Below are 21,222 nucleotides of genomic sequence, written 5' to 3'. Positions count from 1 at the left end.
TGGGCCAGATCTCAGAGCAATGGTTAGGCACACAATAAGGTGTCTGGAAACAGCATGGGCTTAATTGTACTCCTGTGCGCAGTTAAAGGCCCACTCACCAAGACATTATCAGTAACATTAACTTTTAAGCTCATGTTGGTTGTAAAAGCCATCTCACAGGGGCAAACTATGCCTAAAGATTGCAGAATTCTTAGTGGGGTGGTTGAGTGTCCATGCAAACAGGGGGTGAGACTGCATCAAGGTGGTCAGAGAGAAATCCGCCGGGCCCTGCCAAACAGCTGTAAGCTCCCCCAGGCCCTGCCAAGCAGGGGAGCTGTTCTCTTCACACCTTCGTGTCATCCATACCTACTGCACAGACCCCAGCATTTACTTCTCATTTTGTTAGATATATCCATCCTATCCCCATGATGTTTTATCCGTCTACATGGCCACCAACTCTACTAGGTTTTTTTTTTTTTTTGTAACACACTTTTTTACTAAACATTTTCTGTCTTGACTTTCCTAAGAGGAGTGAAGTGATAAGTGCATGGAAGTTTTATTTAGCATATTAATTATATTTAAATATGGTCAGCCTTGCTTTGTGTTGCTTTTGGACACTTTTTTTTTTTGTAGATAATTGCCTGTCTGGGAACTTTACTCATCACAGACAGCCAACTTTTTGTCACTATAATAAATGAAATAATTTAACTTGTAAAAATACTTATAGTTTTGTAGGTTTATGATCCAAGATCAAGTGCCTTCATTAGACTAGTGTCTGAAGAGGGCAGTGTGTGATGGATTCAAGTGAAGGGAGGATTCTAAAATGAGCCAGGAGACAGGAAGCACATTAGTCACTGCTCACTATTTACAGTGTAACTGTAATTCAGACATAGGGCTATGTCCTGTCAATCAAATACATTCCAGTTACTGCCCCATAAAAAGATTAAGTTCTATCCTTAATCCAATAATGTGGTTTTAGGGGATCAAGCCCTTATAATGGTAGCTTTTAAGAGCCACTCAAATGATTATTTCATTGCTGAATTGTGTGAGTCCTTTCCAGAACCAATTTTATTTCTTTCTGTTCAAATAGAATAACTTTGCTTTCATTTTCTTGCCTGTGTTTTACTACTAGTACCTCAACATTATATCAAACAAGTGGAGGATCTATTTTTAGTTTTTTCAGGGATCTCCACACTGTTTTCCACAAGTAATGCACTGGTTTGAATCCTCACCTATACTGCATTAGGGTTTCTTTTTTTTTCACATTCTTTCAACAATTTTTTTTGATTTTTTTCATAATCATTCTAATTGGTGTGAGTTGATGTTTGTTTGCTTTTCCAAAGGGGCTAATGATATTGAGCATTTTTTTCTTCATGTGTTTGTTGAAAATTTATATTTTTTTGAAAAAAAAAGCCTATTCAGGTCCTTTTTCTGTTACTTAACAAGAAAGCTTATTTGTTGATTTTGAATTTTTCTTAACTCTACGTACTCTGGTCAATTCTTTGTCAGACACATAGCTTGTAATAATTTCCTGATTCTTTTTATACTGAATATCTGTGTTTTGGGGGGGGGGGTCTTATCTTCACAAGTGTTGACTTTGTTACTGTTGAGGACTTCCCCTGTGTTTTGATCTAATATTTTGATAGCATCAGATCTTACATTTAGATATTTTCTGTGATTTGAGTTGATATTTTACATTATACAAGGTAGTGGTCTGGTTTCAAGCCCATGAACAGATAGTACTGATGAGAGGGGCATTGTGTAGAGAGAGAGAGACATGATCATAAATACCAATTCTGTTACTAAATATGTCACCTTTTGCACGGATATGGGGACTATTAACTTCCATTTCCTGCATCTACTAAATGACACATGTTGTGAAACTATCAATTCATTAATCAGTGTGTGAGTGTGTTTCCTTTTCTAATTCATGTTAGAAATATTCATGGAATGTGTCCCATGTAGCAAGTGTCCAGCAATTAGGGATCCTTACAATTGCATAAGAGTATCGATGGCAGTAAAATTGCGGCTGATGAAGTTAGAGTGGGTGTTTTGGAGGAGGCCACACATAAACTGAAATCTAAATGTCAGAGGATACAGGAGACATGGGCATGCCATCTGACTGACGGTGGGTTGGCTCTGCTCTGGGGGAGAACTGGGGATTACCTTCCAGGGCTGTGTGTGTGGACATGCCACAAAGAGGGAAGTGGCTACACTCCCTGAGGCTCATCCGAGCAGCTTCCGATCCAGCTTCTTGTGTTAACCATCATTGATTAAAATATGCCTTAGTTTGTATTTCTGCTCATTTTACAACTTTCCCTTGGATTCATTAATATTTTAGCATGTATTCTCATGATAGTAAGTTACATAAATTCACCATCTGTTATATAAAGTACTTGTCTCTGTTTATCAGAGACATCTTTCAAGCCCCAGGGTTTTAATTAATTAAACCTCATTTTTCAAAATTTGTTTCATTGGCCTATTTATGTTCTTGAAAGCACAAAGGAATCATAAGTAATGTGATACTCGCTTTTTGCACTTGTCTACTAAAACTCAAGAGGGAACTTCAAAAAGTTTATGGAAAATTGAATTAAAGGATAAGATTTTCTGTTGCAAATATTTCTTAAATCAAGGTATAGATTTTTCATGAGATGCATTTTATTTGCCATGTACTTTTGATGACTGCTCACATTTCAATTTTTATTACATCATTATTTTGTCCTTAAGTGATTCCATTTGCATCTAAGTTTATATATTATATGAACAAGTCATTAATTCAAAATATTTTAAACCCTTGTAATGGGTTTCTGTACACTTGTTGATAATTCCCAAAGGGTTTGTTTCTTCTTCTGGATATCAAAGTTGTATCATGACCTGGTTTTTATGAGACTTCTAAAGCAACTTAGAGCCCTTGTGTCAAAATCAAACAAGTTTCATTGATGGGATATGGTAGTAGAAGAATAAAGTAAAAGGATAAAGCAAAAGTCATTTTGCCTCATTAGTGATATATTGTGAAGGAAAACAGCTATTTTTCTCAACTGTTTGGTTAAGAAGTCACATGTATGCAAGATGAACTTGTAACTCAATCTTTCTCAATGTCTAATTACTTAGGAGTCATTTTTTCCCCTAATCTAAGTGGTCACCTCACTATGCATGATCACAATCCTGTATGTTGCAGAAATCTTCCTCCCCTTCAATCTGAATCATATGCAGACTCCAAATATTATTTTGATAAAAACCATAGAGAAGCATTAGGAGTCCAAATCCTAATATTTTAGCTTACTCTCCATAATTTTTAAAAAAGGAATATAACTACCATATGAAAATCATTCTAAAATGTCTCAATTAGATATTTTAAAGATTTTGAATAAATCACATACGCATAGTCACTTATTTTTTTAGGATACATGTCAAGTTATTATTTCTCTGGACATGCAGAAAGATTATATTCTTCAGGCAATGAAAAAGCTGGAAAATAGATCTTATTTCCTGAATCGTTTCAGGGCCAATATCAAGAATTCATCCCTTAGGAAGAGAATTGTTTGCGATTTTCTATTCCTCTTAAGTTACTTGAGGTTTATTGAAGGATTTTAAAAATAACATTTTTCAGTTTAATACATTGGATTTCTCTTGCAAATACACTATATAATCTGACCTTAAAACTGTTTCATCTTCTACAACCTTATATTATTGTTTTTGAGAGTAAAATCATAGCTTTGATATCAGAAGAAACTAGGTTTTAGTATCAACCTTTTCTGAGGTGCTCAAACATTAAGGAATATTACATTAAAATGTTGGCACTGCCATAAAATTGGTTTAAAGTTGATTTTTAATTGTTATACCTTGTTATTGATATATATTGCTTACAGGAAGCTTTCAATCATAGCATTTCACTTCTGATTAAGTGAATAGTTTTTTTCCCCTATGGCAAGTTATTAGTTTTTAAACATCTGTTTAATTTAAAGGCAGAATAACAGAGAGAGATGGGGAAGGAGAGATTGATACCTTCCTTCTAATAGTTCATTCCACAAATGGCCACAACAGCTGGAGTAGGGTCAGGTCAAAGCCAGTCACTCCAAGTGGGTCTCCCATGTGGGTGGCAGGAACCCAGACATCTGAACGATTTTCTACTCCTTTCCCAGCATTCAAGTACAAGATATCATTCTCTCTGTTTGCCAGTTCTGCTGTCCTTCTAAGCCAGCCTGTTGTTGTCTTCCTCTGCTCACAAGCTCTGATTTTACCAGTGATTCTGAAATTCACAATCCCAGGGCCACAGAGATATTGACACATTGGGCTGTGTCACAGAAGTGAAAACCAAGATGATCTCAGAGCCAGACACATGCTTATCCTTAAACCCAGCTTAGAGAGTTGACAACTGAAAGGTCCCATAGTTAACAGACTGCGGTTTGTTTGACTTTTCCTCTATATGATCTTAATAATAGGCATTTATTCACTAGAGGACAGCAATGTCCATCATGGTTTAAATAAATTTAAACTTAGGTTTTATTTTTTTAAATTTAAAAATGTTGAGCTCTATTTTTCTTTACTGCCTTTCCTCTTTATTTGAAAACTGTAGGTACATATTTCCAAATAAACCTTTAAATTACTCATATCAAAAGCCTTGGAGTCTTATCACAAACTACATTTTATGAAATACCTTCTTGATACTTTAGGGAAAAAAAAGAAACAATGCCAATAAAACAGAGTTAAGATAGAAAATACTTATAAATCCGCCTTATGATTTAAGAGCTACTGAATAAATGCAATGTATAAGATCAATTACAGATATCTACTAAAAGTTTAATACAGATGCTAAGCACATTTTATTTACTTGTTTGGAAGGTGGAGCAGAGCAGAGGGATATCTTCCACTCATAGACTTATTCCTTAAATGTGTACGATGGCCTGGTCTGAAGCCGGAGTCAGAACCTCTTTCTGGTTCTCATGGGGATGGCAAGAACTCAAGTATTTGAGCCATCGTCCCCCAAATCCCAAGCAAATGCGCAGAGGATAGGAACTGGCATTGCCATATGGACATGAGTGTCCTAAGCGACAGCTTAAAATGCTGTCACTGGCCTTAATTTAGTCAAATTAAGTATGAAAATTAAAAATGTATTTTGAACAGAAATCATATACAGTTTATATGTACAGAAAAACAGTAATAAAATGTATACATTTATGTTTCATTAGTGCTGAAACATGAATGGATACACTGAGAATTATAGAGCTCATATTTTTGCAGGAAATAAAAATAATAATCATAAGCAAAAGGAGAGAAAGATGTGTGTCTCATTCATATATAAATTATGATTCTGAGTTTTGCCAGTCATTTCAGGTATGATATGCTACTCATAATCTTGATTTTCCCAACATTGTTTAATTTCATTTCATTAGTGTGTATAAAAAAGCAGTGGTCACCAAATCTTTGACTAGAAATATGCTTAACTGAAGCATTTATAAAAAGTCAGCATGGACTTCAAATGATTTATCTTTTAATAAATTTTCCAAAATTTTTGAATTATCTTCGTAAATTTGTGACATTGTATATAATTTTGAGTTATATGCTGCTATGTGTGTGCATATGCATATATATGTGTATATATATATATATAAAACACATAACTTATTTCAACCTAACATAAACCAATATATATAAAGCAGGCAGTCTTATTTTAATATGGCAAAGTGACTTAAGGCTCATACTATTTTATAGGAAAACATGTGAGCAAGTGAATTTACATAGAAAGGCCCTAAGGTGATCCCAGTTCCCAGTGGTATTTATATACCAGTGGAACTGAACATTGTCAGAGCTCTACCATTTGAATATCTGGTATATGTTCATTTTATCCTGTCTCTTGTCTAAAACAACAGTGAAATACATTCCAAACAGTTGTCAAGGCAATCATCCCACCTGTACTTCTTGCCTTTTCCCCTTCGTTTCCTGCCTCAATATTTGCCTGGGGATGAACGTTACCTTCCTGTTTCCCGCACACAAGGCCCCCCTTTTGCCTCAGTGTTTCTGTCCCCACACTATTCATGGCCCAGAACACAACGGTCATGAAACAGATTTACCGAGGGTCAGCCATGTACCCTCTGTGGCTACTATAGCAACCCAAGAGCAAAGTACTTTGTGAGACAGTGTTAGTGTGTGCAAATTCAAAATTTGCCTTTTAATGTAATAACCTTCAAAAGCGATTTATGTTTATTTAAAAGCACGTAGTATTTTATTGGCATGAGTTGGAGGCGGTGTGGATCATTTAAGGGGGCTGGGAAGGAACCGGTACTCTTTAACTTTGAGTTGCTAAGAGAGGAAGGCAGAATCCAGGCCAAGGATTATATCATATGTATTAATGTGCACTAATTGAACAGTATGACCCCTAAACTTCCCCTTCCTCTGACAAAATGTGCAGAATTAATTGAATACGTTTTATGAGAAGATTTTGCTGCCAGATAGCATTTCCTATAATGGTCTGCACCTTTTATTTCTCCCCAGGTGGTGCCCTAATGCCATATAGTTGAGTATATAAATAGGAGAGCAGTTTTAAGTGACACAAATATTCCCTTTATATCTCATGCTGGTCATATCCATATGAGTCCATCCTGTAGGTTTATAGCTTTACTACTTAAGGAATTTGGAATAAGTGGATAGGTTACAGTGGAGACATACCAAGATAATTAAATAGCTAAAACACAGCACCTATGAGAAAAGCTCCAGTAATTTGCTTCGCAAGTTTCTTTCAAACAGAATGCTGAGATAGGATTTGATATTTGTCCATAAGGATGTAAAAGGAAACTTTTGGCAAAGTAGTCACCACATAATTTTAGTTATAGCTGAAGAAACTTCATGAAAAATTAGCATTGCTGTGAAATGAATAGTTTTCAAAAGGAACATTGGATAAAAAAAAATCACATACAAAATCTTATAGAATAAGAAATAAAATGTCCTTCTCTTGAGATATTTGGATCTTCCTCTCTGTCTCTCCTCTCTGTATATCCGCCGTTCCAATAAAAAAATAATAAAAATAAATCTTTAAAAAAAAGATAAATTCTGAAGTATCAAATTCAGTTCCTACTTGGTGATATTCTCATTTAAGGCAATAGGTTTGATCTGACTCATCCAGTTTCTGGCCAATTGTGGATGCCACACCAGTAAGTTTTGTAAGCATAAATTTGGGGATTTTTTTTCTCCCTAATATGCTGTGAGTATGCTCATTGGTAGACTATTAGAATTGAAATTTGGAAGATGAATCTTTTAAGTATTAATTAAAGCCATTAATCTCACTGGGCAATTTTTAGAGTGCCTCATTTAATATTAAGATAAATTGATATTATTTTGTTACATGTTGCTTGTTTGCTATTCAAGTTCTAGTGATGCAAATTGATGTAATAAACTGTTCAAACATAGTGTCTCAGTAAAACACTCAGAATATCAATCAAATTAGTAATGAAAACTAGCTCAAATGCATTAAATAACAAACCTAGACTAAAAATTAAATAAAATAGTAAAATTTCAGTTGATAATTATGTTTTATTTGCAATCCATACAGTTTTTGAGGAACTATCATATAAAAATATTTTTTAAAGATGCACATTTTTCACATGAGCTAGTTGTCTTTCCCCAAATTTTCTTTTAAAGAAAGCTGTCTGTCTCTCTCTCTTCCTCTCCCTGGCTCTCTTTCTCTTCTTTTTTATAAGTAGTATTTACCTTTGCTTGGTTGTGCAGAAAGCTTCATCTAAGACACAGGAGGGTAGCCAGTTTTGTGACATTACAGGATTCCTATGTCTTAATTCACAGTTCACGGGATCAAGTCCCAGCTAACGTAATTGGAAGGCTTCAGCTGATGGTCTAACAATTTTCTTTGTTTTCTCCTACTTGGGAGATACAGATGGAACTGCCAATTCCTACAAATGGCCTGACACTGCCCCATTTGTTGCAGATATTTGAGGAGCAAATCAGCAGATGGAAGTACTCTGTCTCTATCTCTTAATCTCTCCCTTTTCCTTCAAAGTGAAGCATTTTAATGATCATGGAACATGGAATCCAAATTTAAAAAAATGTATTGAACTTATTGCAAAGGAACATATATAATGTATGGAAATGCGTATGATGACTATATCATGCAAATATTTTTAAAAATTTTGAACTGATTGAAAACAGTTTAATTTTGGGAGCATTTTAAGTCTGTTCTCCGATATGAGGTGTCTGTAGTGGAAGTCATGGCCTTCTGTGCCACAGTGTTGGCCCTGCTTAAGTTATGATATGTAGACACACATCAGGAACTCACTATGAATGTCATAAACAGGACATGTTATAAACCTAGAAAGTTGGTTCAGGTCAATGAATTCCTTATCCATGAGTCATTGAGAAAATTATTCTGAAATGCATGAAAATTATTTTGAAATGCATTCCTGTTTCAAAGAAATTAAATTAATAACCTATCATTATCAATTGCAAAAATTAAGTTAGAGTATATTTGAAAACTGCCAATCCATAGTAGACATTATAATTTCCTATAAAGAAAAAAAACTTATACTCAATTTTTTTCCTGTGTAAGACTTCTAAAACTCCCCAAAATACTTTATTTTCATATGGGATATGTGTAAGTATATGCAAATCCAATTCACTTACATTTTAACCACTTTTCATATACTTACAAAATTGTCGTAAAATAATAATTATTCCAATTTAATTAAACTAATATTTTCAGAAGATAAAAATACTAACTTTTAAGAACTGCTTAAAGGAGGAATGTTTAGTTTTAGAAAGGATGGAAACACAGTGATTAAGAGAGAGTTGAGGTAGAACCTGCCTGGGACAGAGGGCAAGGGGCTTAAAATTAAGCTTCATTTGAGCATCAGGCAGAGTCCCATCTTAAGCATCTTGCTGAGCAGGAGCAGAGCTACCCATGGATCCTAATGGGAAGGGGATTTGCAGAAAGACTTCTTGGCAAAGTCTGAGGTACATTTCCTTAGCAGTATTGGAAGTTGCCAGGAAAAGAATAAGTATCCTACTTAGCTTTAGATTGTCTACACCTAATCTCTTCAGTCCTGTAGGTTCAGTTCCAGTATTCCAAATAAATCCAGAACTGTAGCACTTATATAAAAACAAATAAACAAATGAACTTTGGTGTTACATAGATAAGAACCATCTCTGGAGGGAGAAACTGGGAATGGGGATGCTGACAGCTTCCATGGCTACTTCCTGCCAAGAGGAGCCATAGTTAGGAGAATGATTTCTCTCCCAGTGCCAGGATTGTTAGGAAACAGATGCAGAACAGAGAAAGAAAGAGATGGGTTAGGAATTCACAGCCAAGTCAGATTTATCATCAACACGAAAAATAAATCCACAGAGGGTGGCTGACTGCCCATGTAATTGGAGTGAACATGTGGCAGAAGCCCAGTCTTATATCAGACTGGGGTTTTTATAGTTTGTAGTAGGAGGTATTCCTAGAGATGGAAACATTCCAGGACAATGGAGGAATGGGTAGGAAATTCATGGGAACTTCAACCTTGGTAGTCTTGCTCTCTTAAGCAAGTAAATGCAGACTGTGGGGGATGGGGCAAGTTAGACTAGTCCTTTGGAGAATCTCTGGCGGGAGATTCTATATTCCTTTTCTCTGTGATATAGATACAAATGTGTGTTCTTGCTCTATTCAAGAATCATTGGAGTGCTGGTGGCCGAAATAGAATTTCTTTTAGTAGGATGTTGTTGACACTGGTCTGAATGAGGGTTTGGATCACTGAATGAAGAAACTGTTTCAATATTTGAAGTGCACATGGCCCTAGATATACATAAAGAAAAACTATGTTGAGTTTGAGAAAGGACACAAGCCAGGGTATCCAGGAAAGTTTGGGAACCATTTGTAACAAGCAACCATGCATTGTTGACTTTTGGATGTTCTGTTGGCTTGAGAGCAACATTGGGAATAAAACTGGTTTGATTAACCTAAAAACAATATATTATATCAAGGGTATTCTTGCTCTATGAGGACCCTTGAGGTGTTAAAAATACACCTTGACTAGAAATAACTCAGCCAAATATCTGGTTTTTGAATGATCAGAATAAGACCACAAGTGGCCTGAGGTCAAACACTGGAAGGGGCCATGTCACCTTTTTGATTAGTCACCCTGTTACCAGAAATATCTTTTCACAGCATCAGGAAAGTTTTTCAAGAAAATTGTGCAAGTGGTGTCTTTTAAACACAATTTTGAGAATGAGAAAAAAAAAGCAGCAGCTAATAATCACAGGCAGAAATTCTAAGTATGACTATCATTTTAGTTTAAAAAGGCTGTCAGAAGAGTGTGACTGGCAGCTTCCACCTCCCCATTCTATTGATTAGCTGGAATCTTAGACACTATATGTTTGCTTCCTAATGATAAAAATTGAAAGACTCGGGGGGTCGATGTTTTGATTAAGTCAAAGATAGCTTTGGGGGAGCATTTGAATTCTCTCAATGTGGCCTCTTGACTATTTATTCCATAATAAAACTAGAATTCAGGCAGGCAGAATTCACATTTTAACAGGGACCTCACATATTTAGCAAGTTATAGTTGAGGAGTCAGGAATACCTGGTCTTTCCAAAGGAGGTTAAAAGGGTGGAGAAGCAACGTTTTATAATTTCAAAACAAAATTCCACCAGGGATTATTATCTTAACTCCTTACAATCTCTTCAGAGTTTTCTTGGATATTAATGAAGTGATGGTGGTTTGTAATCACCTCTCAAGCACCACCTCCCAGTTGTTTTCCCGTTTCAAGGCAAGTTTTAATCTGGAGAATTGAATGGGGGTAGGAAAGCCTGATGGTTCAATAGCTATGGTAGCTAAAGTGACCCAATAAGTGCCACTTCGGCTTCTGGTTTCGGATTGGCTCAGCTCTAGCCATGGTGGCCACTTGGGGAGTGAATCAGCAGATGGAAGATCTTCCTCCCTGTCTCCCCTCCTCTCTGTATATTTGACTTTACAATAGAAATAAATAAAAATCTTAAAAAAAGAGAACAAGAGAACATAAAGAATTTTAGCCCATAATTACTTTAAAACAGTTCAGACATTTTTAAGCATTTAAAACAGCTTTTTTAATGTTGGAGAAATTAAATTACTGCTCTAAGGTGTTTCGAGCTCCCAGGAGTCTCAGGAAATATTTAACCTAGAATATAAGACATTTATGCAAATACCAGCAGTGCTTTCTTAATAGATATCAGTGTTTCTGAGAATCGTGTGGATGACAAAAACTGTTCGTATCATCATGGGAAGTAGAGGAGAGTTCTACAAATCTTAACACTGCATAGACAGTGGTGGCAAGTGGGCTCCATAGTTTACTAAGGTACATACTGATGAATAGAGAACAGAAAAATGTTTAATTGGTAGACAGAAAAGCATCTATAGGTTAGTAGATGTGAAAATGGTTTAACAGAGAGTGGGAAAACCTCTGACTTCAAGAAATACTAGCAGAGATTTGGGCGGCCAATGGCCAAGGCAGGGTAAGAGAAAGAAGATGACTAAGCAAGAACTGTTCTTTGCAATAAAGTTCCTCAGAAATTACCACGGTTCCTCAGGAATTACCATGGATCCTCAGGAATTGCCACGGTTCCTCAGGACTTATCACACTTCCTGGGTTTTATTATTTTTTTTCCTGGCTAGTTCTGCCAAATATGTTACTACAAATGGCTGGGATAGAGGTTTTATCTACATGCAATAGAGAATTTAGTTGGGAGTCAGCAAGTAATCCACATTAGTTACATTGGCTGAATATTTTCAAGTATCTTTTACGCTTGATGTAGTTAGGGCTATGCTATGTTGAGCCAATTTTCCAACTTTATTTTTTTTTAAAGTTGAATTAAATAAAACATTTCCAACAATGTTTTGATTTACATGAAAGTTTTAACTGTATAGTAACTTCCATCCAGGAAACGTCGAAGTATTGGAAGAAAACATAAGAAGTTCTCTGCAAGATAGTGGAATTGGGAAAGATTTCTTAGAAAAGTCACCAAAAGCACAGGTAGCCAAAGCCAAAATAAATAAATGGGACTACACCAAACCAACAAAATTTTCAGCAAAGGAGATGATCAACAAAGTGAATAAGCAACTAATGAAATGGGAGAAATTTTGCACACTCCACAACCTATAGGAGACTAATATACAAAGAGCTTCAGAAACTCAGTGACAACAAAACCAACAAGCCTGTGAAGAAATGGTTCAGGAAATTAACATACATATTTCTAAAGAACAAAGTCAAATGGCAAAATAGACATGAAAACATGCTCAAGCTCACAAGCTGTCAGGGAAATACAAATGGAAACCACATAGAAGTTCAACCTAACTCGGTGATATTGCCCTATATTCAGCCTGCTATTAAAAACACCATGCTGGTGTGCAAAAAGATACCCACTTTCACTGCTAATGGGAGTGTAGGTTAGTACAACCATTATGAAAGTCATTATGGAGAGTGCTAAGAAAACTGAAAATTGGCCAGCTGTATACCCAGCTATCCCACTTCTGGAAATATATACAGAAGAAATGAAATCTGAATATAGGAAAAGAATCTGTAATCCTATATTTTCAGCAGCACAACCTGCAATATCAAAGACAGAAACAACTCAGATGCCTTTCAAAGGAGAAGTAGATAAAGAAACTGTAGTACATCTGTGCCATTGTATACTGCCCAACCATCAAAAAGAATGAACTTCTATCATTTGCAACCAAGCAGTCCCAACTAGAGACCATTATGCTCAGTGAAAAAGGCAATCCCTAAAGAAAAAATATCATATATTCTCTCTGATATAAGGCGTCCTTCAAGCAAAATAAGAGATCAATATTCCTTTCAATACTGTTTTTGCTACATCTCAGTGGGCTTGATATTTTTATTTTCATTAGTTCAGAATAGTTTTCTTTCTTAATAATTTCCTCATTTATTCAGAGAGCACACAATAGTGTCATTTACTTCAGGAAAATCTTTGATTTTCTTTTTTGCTGCTTCAGCAACATATGGCAAATTTGAAGCTACAATGAAGTGTGCATCTCTACTTCCAAGCCCAAGTTGGACTCCCAATGAACTGTTCAATGTATCTTGACAATAGGATGCTGGACTCACTGCCATTGTTCATGCATACAATATCAGGGTAACTTCAACAATAGAATAATGGACTTATGACTGACTGAAGACTATACTATTGTAATGAAATGGGGGGTGTTAGTGAGAGGGCAAGGATTTAGAGAGGGGGAGTGGAATTTCTGCAGCCTATGGAACTGTACCATGGACTATTAAAACAAAAAAAAAATTAAAAGTAAATTAAATGAAAAATTAAAGAAAAATTTAGAATAGAACTTTTAGAAACTAGGATTATAATGGGTTGTGTATTCTATCACATTTTCTAAGGGACTTGTTGATCTGCTCATCAGTTCATGTACTTGATGCTTCCTTGAAATTCATCTCTAAATTATTTGACAAGAATTGATTTCTACAGTATGTCCTTGCAGTTATAAACACTAAACAAAGATGTTATTTTTACTTGTAGAATCCTGTTTCTCCTTTCTTAAATTAAAAAATCAGAGTATATGCTTGTTCTAGTGACTTCATACTTAAAGATTGAGTGACTTAGCAAATTCATTGAAAGTTCAAGTAAAAAAATGTAGTAGATTAATTACTTTAAATTGATCCATTAAGTAACATAGCATATAAGGTATCTTATATTTTCTAAAATAAGAACAAAAGTTGATTTCTGGGCTCATTAGCTTTTCATTTCTATTGTCAGCTTTACAAGTGTCCTTTATTTTGAGGAAAAAAATAGCCATGATTTGAGCAATGACCAGTGAACCAAACAAAGTGTAAAAAACTGCCATATAATGTTAGTGTGTCAAAAAGCCAATGGGTCATGTGGACATCAGGGGAAAATCTGCCATATAGATATCTCACTGATTTTTTTAAAAATCCCTATTTGTGTGTTTTAAGCAAAATGTAAATTTCTTACTGATAATATTTGGAAAACCAATACATATTTAAGCACATTGCTTATTTATTTGCATTTCATAAAAATACACTTTGCCTACACCCATTGTCTTCTCTATGTTGCAGAAAAAACTGCCTGATTTGCAAACGTATTCATAATATGTTGATATTTATAATATGTTGATATTGTTTCATCATAATATTGTTTTACTACTCCTGAGAAACACAGTATGTGGTTAGTGGTCAGTGAAATCTATATTGGGAACTTGGAACAAATAAAAGTAAGAATATTTTTGAAGAAGTCTGAATAAGGAATACTCACAGTTGAAACTCATGATATCGTTTGCTTATCGTTATTATAATGACCATTAAGAAGCAATGGAATCCCATGAGTGGGAAAGAAACCAGGAAGTCTTTGAATCTCCAAGATCAAATTACAAATCTGACAAAGAGACAGAAATATTCATAATATCCAAAGCAGTAAAGAAGAAGTTAACGAATGATGTGCATATTTACCTTAACAAATGTCAACATGAACAGCAGAAATAGTTATTATTATGAGCTAATTTACAAAGAATCAAAGCTAAATTAGATATATCATTATCAACAGAACAATTAGTTATTTCCATTTCACAGGAAAGTTAGGAAATGCATGGATATGGTCATTAATTTCCCGGGATTATCTTGTACTAAGTGGGATGTAAGTCCAGTCAGTCTTCCATAGCTAGAGCCTATGTTCTAATGATCTCACTAGGAAATTATTCTTGTGAGAGTATGATGAAGGGAGGATACCTGATTTTTTTATCAACATATTATTTATGCTTTTATATGTTTATTGATCATTTATCTCCCTACCTATCTATTGATATATGTCTCTGTATCAACCATCATCATCATCATCATCATCATCATCACCATCATCACCTAGTCAGAGGTCTACCCCTCTATCATCTATTGTCTGTTCAACTATCCACCCATATTACTTCTTCCTTCTTTCCTTCCTTCTTTCCTTCCTCTCTCTATTATCTGTATTTGTCATCTATCCAGCTGTCTCACTAGTTATCAATCATCTTACATATATACTCACATTACAATCATCGCTTTTTAGCCAACATCAATTTATTTCTATGCAAATTTCATTTTCCAGTATTTCATCTTGTTATGTGCACATAACTTGATCATAGCTGAAATTTAAGCAGAGGAAATGAAGCATCACCTTCGACAGGGCCTAAGCAGCAAAGGAGCAAACGCCACAAGGGGGAATCCAGAGGCAGTTATTTGAGACGACTGCTTTCAAAGCAGATCTTTATACTGTTTGGGCCCCAGGCAATTTTCTCTAAAAGGAATCATAACTTGCTATTTTAGTTACAGTTTTCTTTCTCTCTCTTTTCTCACTGCCCCATTTCTTTCTCTCTAATGCAGCCACTCCTGTCTCCTTTCCTGATGTCCCTCTATAGTTTCTCCAGGTGGTGGATTGCTGGGAATGTTTTAGAGTGTCATCTGACTCACACAGGCTTGGAACTGCCTATTGTGTCTCTAAAGCCTTTGATAATACTACAGACTTCCCTACAACAAATGTTCTCTCTCCAGAATGTCTTACTGCCCATTACTGTTTCCTTGTGACATCATATCTGAACCAATGTTTTTTCATCCTTTTGTGCACTTTTCTTTCCAACTCAAGTGAGTCTAGAAGGTAAAAATGCCCAGAATATTTAGTTAGTGTACTCAGTAGGAAGAATTAATGCATAAGCAAAGCTGTATAATAAACACAGCATGTGACTACACAGCATGTGAATGTAAGAGAGCTGTTAGCTTTTTGATAGTGAGAGCTTCTATGCTTAGGTAAATAAGAGCTACAATATTGCATTTGAAAATAATAAAGGTGTTAATTTTTGCTAAGACATTACCACTTTCCAGGACAGCAGAACATCTTAAAGGAAGATGAATTTTAAATTATATTGCTACATACGATTTATTAGATTGAAAAAATTTTGCAAAATGGCTAGTCATGGCCTTGATTAACATCGTAGATTGCGAAGAAAGTGAAGTGAAGATCAGTTTAATAAATTGTACAATTGGCAATGTGTCTGAAGATAATGAACATGTTTAATTTTATGTTTTGTACCAATGCTATTAATTAAAAAAAAAATGATAGCGTAGTTGTCAAGGTAAGTGCAGTAAAGGAAAGAATACAACTGTAATGCTTTGTGCATGGTTCATCATGACTCCTTTGCTTAAGCCCAAAACTCCTAACATGATCACTGACTCCATCTCTTTTTGCCTATCTTGCTCCAACATCTTGGCCACATTTTGTGGAATGCTGGAATATGCTATTCAGACTTGGTTGGGGCCTCTGAAAATCCCATTTCTTTATCTGAAAAGAAATTCTTCCTCCTTGCCTCCCATCTTTCAAGACTGTTTAAATTGTATTCAAGATCATATTTTTCTGTTTCTCAATCATATTTTTATAGTTTGCATTATTTCGTACAATGGAATTTATAATAATTGATATAAGCATATTGTTGAAATAATATGATATGCATTTTTCATCCTCTCTAGAAATTATAATTCTAAATTGACATAAACTACTGTAGCACCTATTTTGTCATTAGGTTTTACTCACACAAATGTATTTTCATTTTTTCTGCCTCAGACCAGGAAAGTGGATTGATCATTCACAGAGTACATCACCTTTAACTTGCTCAGCTTCTGTTGACACCAATCATGAGAGCTAAATTCTTTAGCTCTGGAAATGGCTTTCTTTTACAAGCCCTGCCATAGCAGTTATGAGCATTCAAGTGGGAAGCAAGAAAAATAGTTATGCTTTTTGAAACACTTATGAAAGGCGAGAGGTCCAGCATTGGTATATAACAATGATACACTTTTTGCCTGTTTAAGGAAACCACCAAAGTTCCCAATTATTAATATTTTGATATTTTTAGTACACTTCATTTAAACGTGTGTATATGTGTATGTTTGCCAGTGTGGGCAAACAAATACATATTTCAAAGTTACACCTGACAAGTTTTGTAGGTTACTCTATTCATACAGTATTAAGTACATTATTTTTCATGCTTAACAACCCTGCAATTGGAATACATGCCAATATGTGCACAGTGCAGTTGAAATGTTTTGATAAGATGACATAATTGCCAGTGTCAAAGTCTTTTGTCTCTCTGATACGCAGTGTCATATAAAGAAGGAGTATTTTTAAATGCAGTATACCTTCTGATTCTCAATGAGAAGATTTTCATGATTATTTAAAAGTATCACAAATTAAATAAGAACTTTATTAAATATTTTAAAATGCTATAAAAGTCATAGCACTAATTCAGCATTTTGCAGCTGTATAAGGAAGAAGGGAATGTGTGTGCCATCCCTTCATACAGTAATAAACTGGGTTTCATGTTTACATTTCTTTGGAGGTTATGTTGCTAGTGAGACTGGAAGGCAAAATTCCAACTTTCAGTTGGAAGGCCATGCTTCCATGTGATAACAGAAAAGTTATGCCTTAATTATGGCCTTCAGTATCAGGAGTGTTGTGTTTTGGGATCGTATTTAATGAAGACTTACCAAGGTCGTGGGGTGTTGCCTCTTTTTTGGAATGTGTACTTTGTACTGCTGCTGCTGTCAAGGTCTGACCCCACTGGCTGCATGGATCCATGTTGTGTCTGCCTGTGTAACTCTGGCTTTCTACCAGGACAGTGACCTGCTGGACCGGCGGAAACACTGCTTCACCGTGCAGTCTGAGTCTGGGGAGGATCTCTACTTCTCTGTAGAGTTAGACTGTGACCTTGCCCAGTGGGAAAGAGCCTTCCAGACTGCCACCTTCCTAGAAGTGGAAAGGATACAGGTGAGAGTCTGGGATGAAGTGTCTGTGGCTCCTTGTGAGAACCGAAGATTCACCTCATGTTCTCGTTTGAATTCAGTGCTGTGTAGAAAAAATGCATGGATCCAGTAGTTGCCATTTTTGCTAAATGAACAGCAATAAGGCTTTAAACATTTTAATTTTTCCACCTCATTTTCCATCTGATTTTTCTCGTCTATGTCCTACTACTTACCAAAATGTATTTCCGTTTTTAATCAAAAATAGATCCGTAGTTTGAATCAAACACAAACATGTCCTGAATCTAGTAAATTTCTTACATGGTCATTTCTGATTCTGTCCACATAATTATCTAATTTCCAAACTGTTTCCATCACAACATTCTTCTAAATAGCTCTTTTCATTTCAGCACTTCAAAAACAGTATACATCTTTAAGACTCTTTTTCAAAGGTCATATCATCCATTAACACTCTTCTGATTTTTGTTCTGTAAATAGTAATTTTACCAATTACTATTATTTTCCACAATGATCATGCTTAAACTCCTTCTTTCCCACTCTTACCTATAGTCCTTTCTTATTTCTATTTTATTAAAACTGCTCACACTCACGTTGTCTTCTAGCGGGGTGAATGTACTTGTCATTCCCCACACTAAACCACAGGTTGTACAACATTACTCATTCATGCTGTAAATTAGAGCGAGTCATCTTGCAGGTACTCAGGAGGTATTTCCTGAGCTCTATGTCTAAAAACTGAAGTCACATCTACATCCAATTGTATATGCTTCAGGCCTCTGTAATTCAGAAGACTATGGAATTGAATAGATTCCTAAGAATGTTTCTAGAGGTGATTTCTAACAGACTTGTGGCAAAGCTAAAATATTCGGATGCACTTGTAACAAGTAAATAGATTCACAGAGCAAGAACAAGGGTATCTGACTGGAAGAAAGTATGAGGATCATAAACTACTAATACTGGAGCTTTGCCTAAAAGCAGAGATCTCTGCACATAGTTTTTTCAATATATTAAACTAATTACAGGTTTATTACACATTTCTGCTGTCAGCATACCATGTTGCATGTGAAGGATGCTACTAAGGCAAAGAGAATAAGAAGAGATCTCAATTTGTAACCATTTCATTCCCTAAGCAATATTTTCTAATATCTCTACTAGCTTCTGTAGATATTTAAAATTGGTAACGTAGCTGAATGCATCTCAAAATATGATAGTGCAGAATAGCAATTCAGTCAAACAGATATTTTAAAATTAAAAGTGAAAAGATGATAAATAGCTTAAACATCATTTTATTCTATATCATTTTAGTCTATATTTTTCTCTGAAAAATTTAACTTGTACTGAATACTTGGCATGGCTATAATTATATGCAGTTTAGATTCAAACCTATAAATAATGCTTTCTGGTGAAAGTAACTAGATCTATTCAACTATAATTGCTATCACAATGTGATTTCCTTACTGTATGTTTAGACTGTTTTATGGAAATTATGATCATTTTAATGTATAAGAGTATGATATGAAAAATATAGTATAAAAATAAGAACAATACAGGATTAGTAGAATCAATATAAAAAACTTGATTGAAATAGATGACATGCTCTTTATCTCTGTTATTTTGTGTATAAATTATATTTTTCATCATTTGAATGTCCTATTACAATAAAAAAAACATAAAACTGGTCTATAGGTGCAACAATTTACCATAGTATATGTAATTTCCAATTATCAGCAGTTATCAGTCTTTGCGCAATATTATGGTAAGGAAAACTCTAAAATAATTCTATCTCAGTGTGAAGCCATTACTGACTGAACTATTGATAATCAAATATTTACACGAATCAGTAAGAAAAATGTCGCATGTGTATTAGCCTGTGCCATGTGGAAGTACATACATTTTGTTAATAATGTGATGTTGATAACATTATGTTTCTCACACAGTTATTGATATTGTTAGTAACTAAACATAATCTGACACTGACACTGCATCAATGCTATGTAAAGTAACTGTGTTTTCTGCTCTATCTAGTGCAAGACATATGCGTGTGTTCTAGAAAGTCATCTAATGGGACTCACCATTGACTTTAGCACTGGATTTATCTGCTTTGATGCTGCAACAAAGGTAATGTGCTCAGGCTGGCTCAGCGGTATAATAGTGCAGAAATATTCTCTCACTCTCTTGTTAGCATTTTAACTTGTTATCGTGTAAGAAGAATAAATATCCATATTTTTGGTATTAAGATATACATTATGCTTTTATCTATTTAACCACATTTCAATATATAATTATAGTACAACAAAACATTGTAATCAAGTAACTAAATCCATCAATATACTAATGTTTATATGACCTCACAATTGAAGATTAGAAACATTTTCTCCCACTACTCCAGTTTTTTAAAGTGTTTCTTTATGATTTCTTGCATTAATATCTACCGATCAAACATAAGATTAAAGACAGACACATGGTATTTCTTATCACAGCTACTAGGCTAAAATTCCAAAATGATTAAACATTGAAGCTTGGAACTTGTAACAAGGAACATAGGTCTTTTCCAAACACTTGCCTTAGTAAAGATCTGGCAGTGCTAAGGTGTCCATTTCACAGAGAATTTGTAACGTCCTTTCAATTATAAAGAACACTGTCTCAGCCATCCATATTAAAACAAAACAAAACAATGACAAAAGGAAACCAATGATTGTCAAGTAGCAAATGATAAAACCAGAGCACGGACTATTGCTATCGCGTTCCTTGCGTATTATCTGAAAACTTAACTGAGCCCCAGCCAGTTGTTAATCTTCCAGTTACGGATGCCAGAGCTTCTGTGCTCTCAACGATTTTTCTTCCTTCCCATTAAGTCACAAATTTCTTAAATCCACTCCATTTTCTCCTTGTCAAGCTATGACTTAAGATAAATATCAATGATTAATGGATTTATACTTATAGTTCACATTTAAGACAAGCCCTATATCTTATTTTCTAAAGCAACATCAGCAAAATAAGCTGGTGCAAATGTATGGGAAAGATGGTAAGTAGGAGATGACTGCTTTGTTCTTGGCAGGCCTGAGTTCTGTGAATTACATGTCTTCATAGCCAGGTAAATAATTGCCTAGAGTTCTAATATCATGTGATTTTTTTATGTCAGAATGTGAGATTGCAGCACAAAAGTTCATATGGTCTAAAATGAGTTATTTTAATATATTTATGTATAGTACTATGAAATCAAAATAACACCTTTATAGGTCACATTTGAATATTTCATTACTGAAAACTTTTGCAAATAAGAATTTCATATGCTGTGGCTTTTCTAGGACTTTCAAATGAAACTGCTATGGAATTTTCCTATTGCTGAGCAATTTTTTATTAAAATTCTCATCAAACTCGAAGCCCATAAGTATTAGATTAATGCAATAAATAACTTGATTTGTTAATCAAATATGAATATCAAATCAGTTTAACAAA

The 21,222-nt window shown here is 34.8% G+C and overlaps 1 protein-coding gene across 1 annotated transcript in view; it reads left to right on the top strand.

Annotated features, from left to right (window-relative positions):
- The window catches only part of SNTG1 (syntrophin gamma 1), a 584,956-nt gene that overhangs the window by 522,254 nt on the left and 41,480 nt on the right, over positions 1–21,222 (top strand). The window contains exons 16-17 of the mRNA XM_040972717.1: positions 17,621–17,773; positions 19,789–19,881. Coding sequence (XP_040828651.1) covers positions 17,621–17,773; positions 19,789–19,881 — 246 coding nt within the window. The remainder of the gene's footprint in view (positions 1–17,620; positions 17,774–19,788; positions 19,882–21,222) is intronic.

This window comes from Ochotona curzoniae, unplaced genomic scaffold (assembly GCF_017591425.1).
Source record: "Ochotona curzoniae isolate NIBS_2020 unplaced genomic scaffold, NIBS_Ocur_1.0 contig_2318, whole genome shotgun sequence".
Taxonomy (NCBI): Eukaryota; Metazoa; Chordata; class Mammalia; order Lagomorpha; family Ochotonidae; genus Ochotona; species Ochotona curzoniae.
Note: the sequence above shows the minus strand (reverse complement) of the source record. Positions and strands in the feature narration are given on the sequence as shown.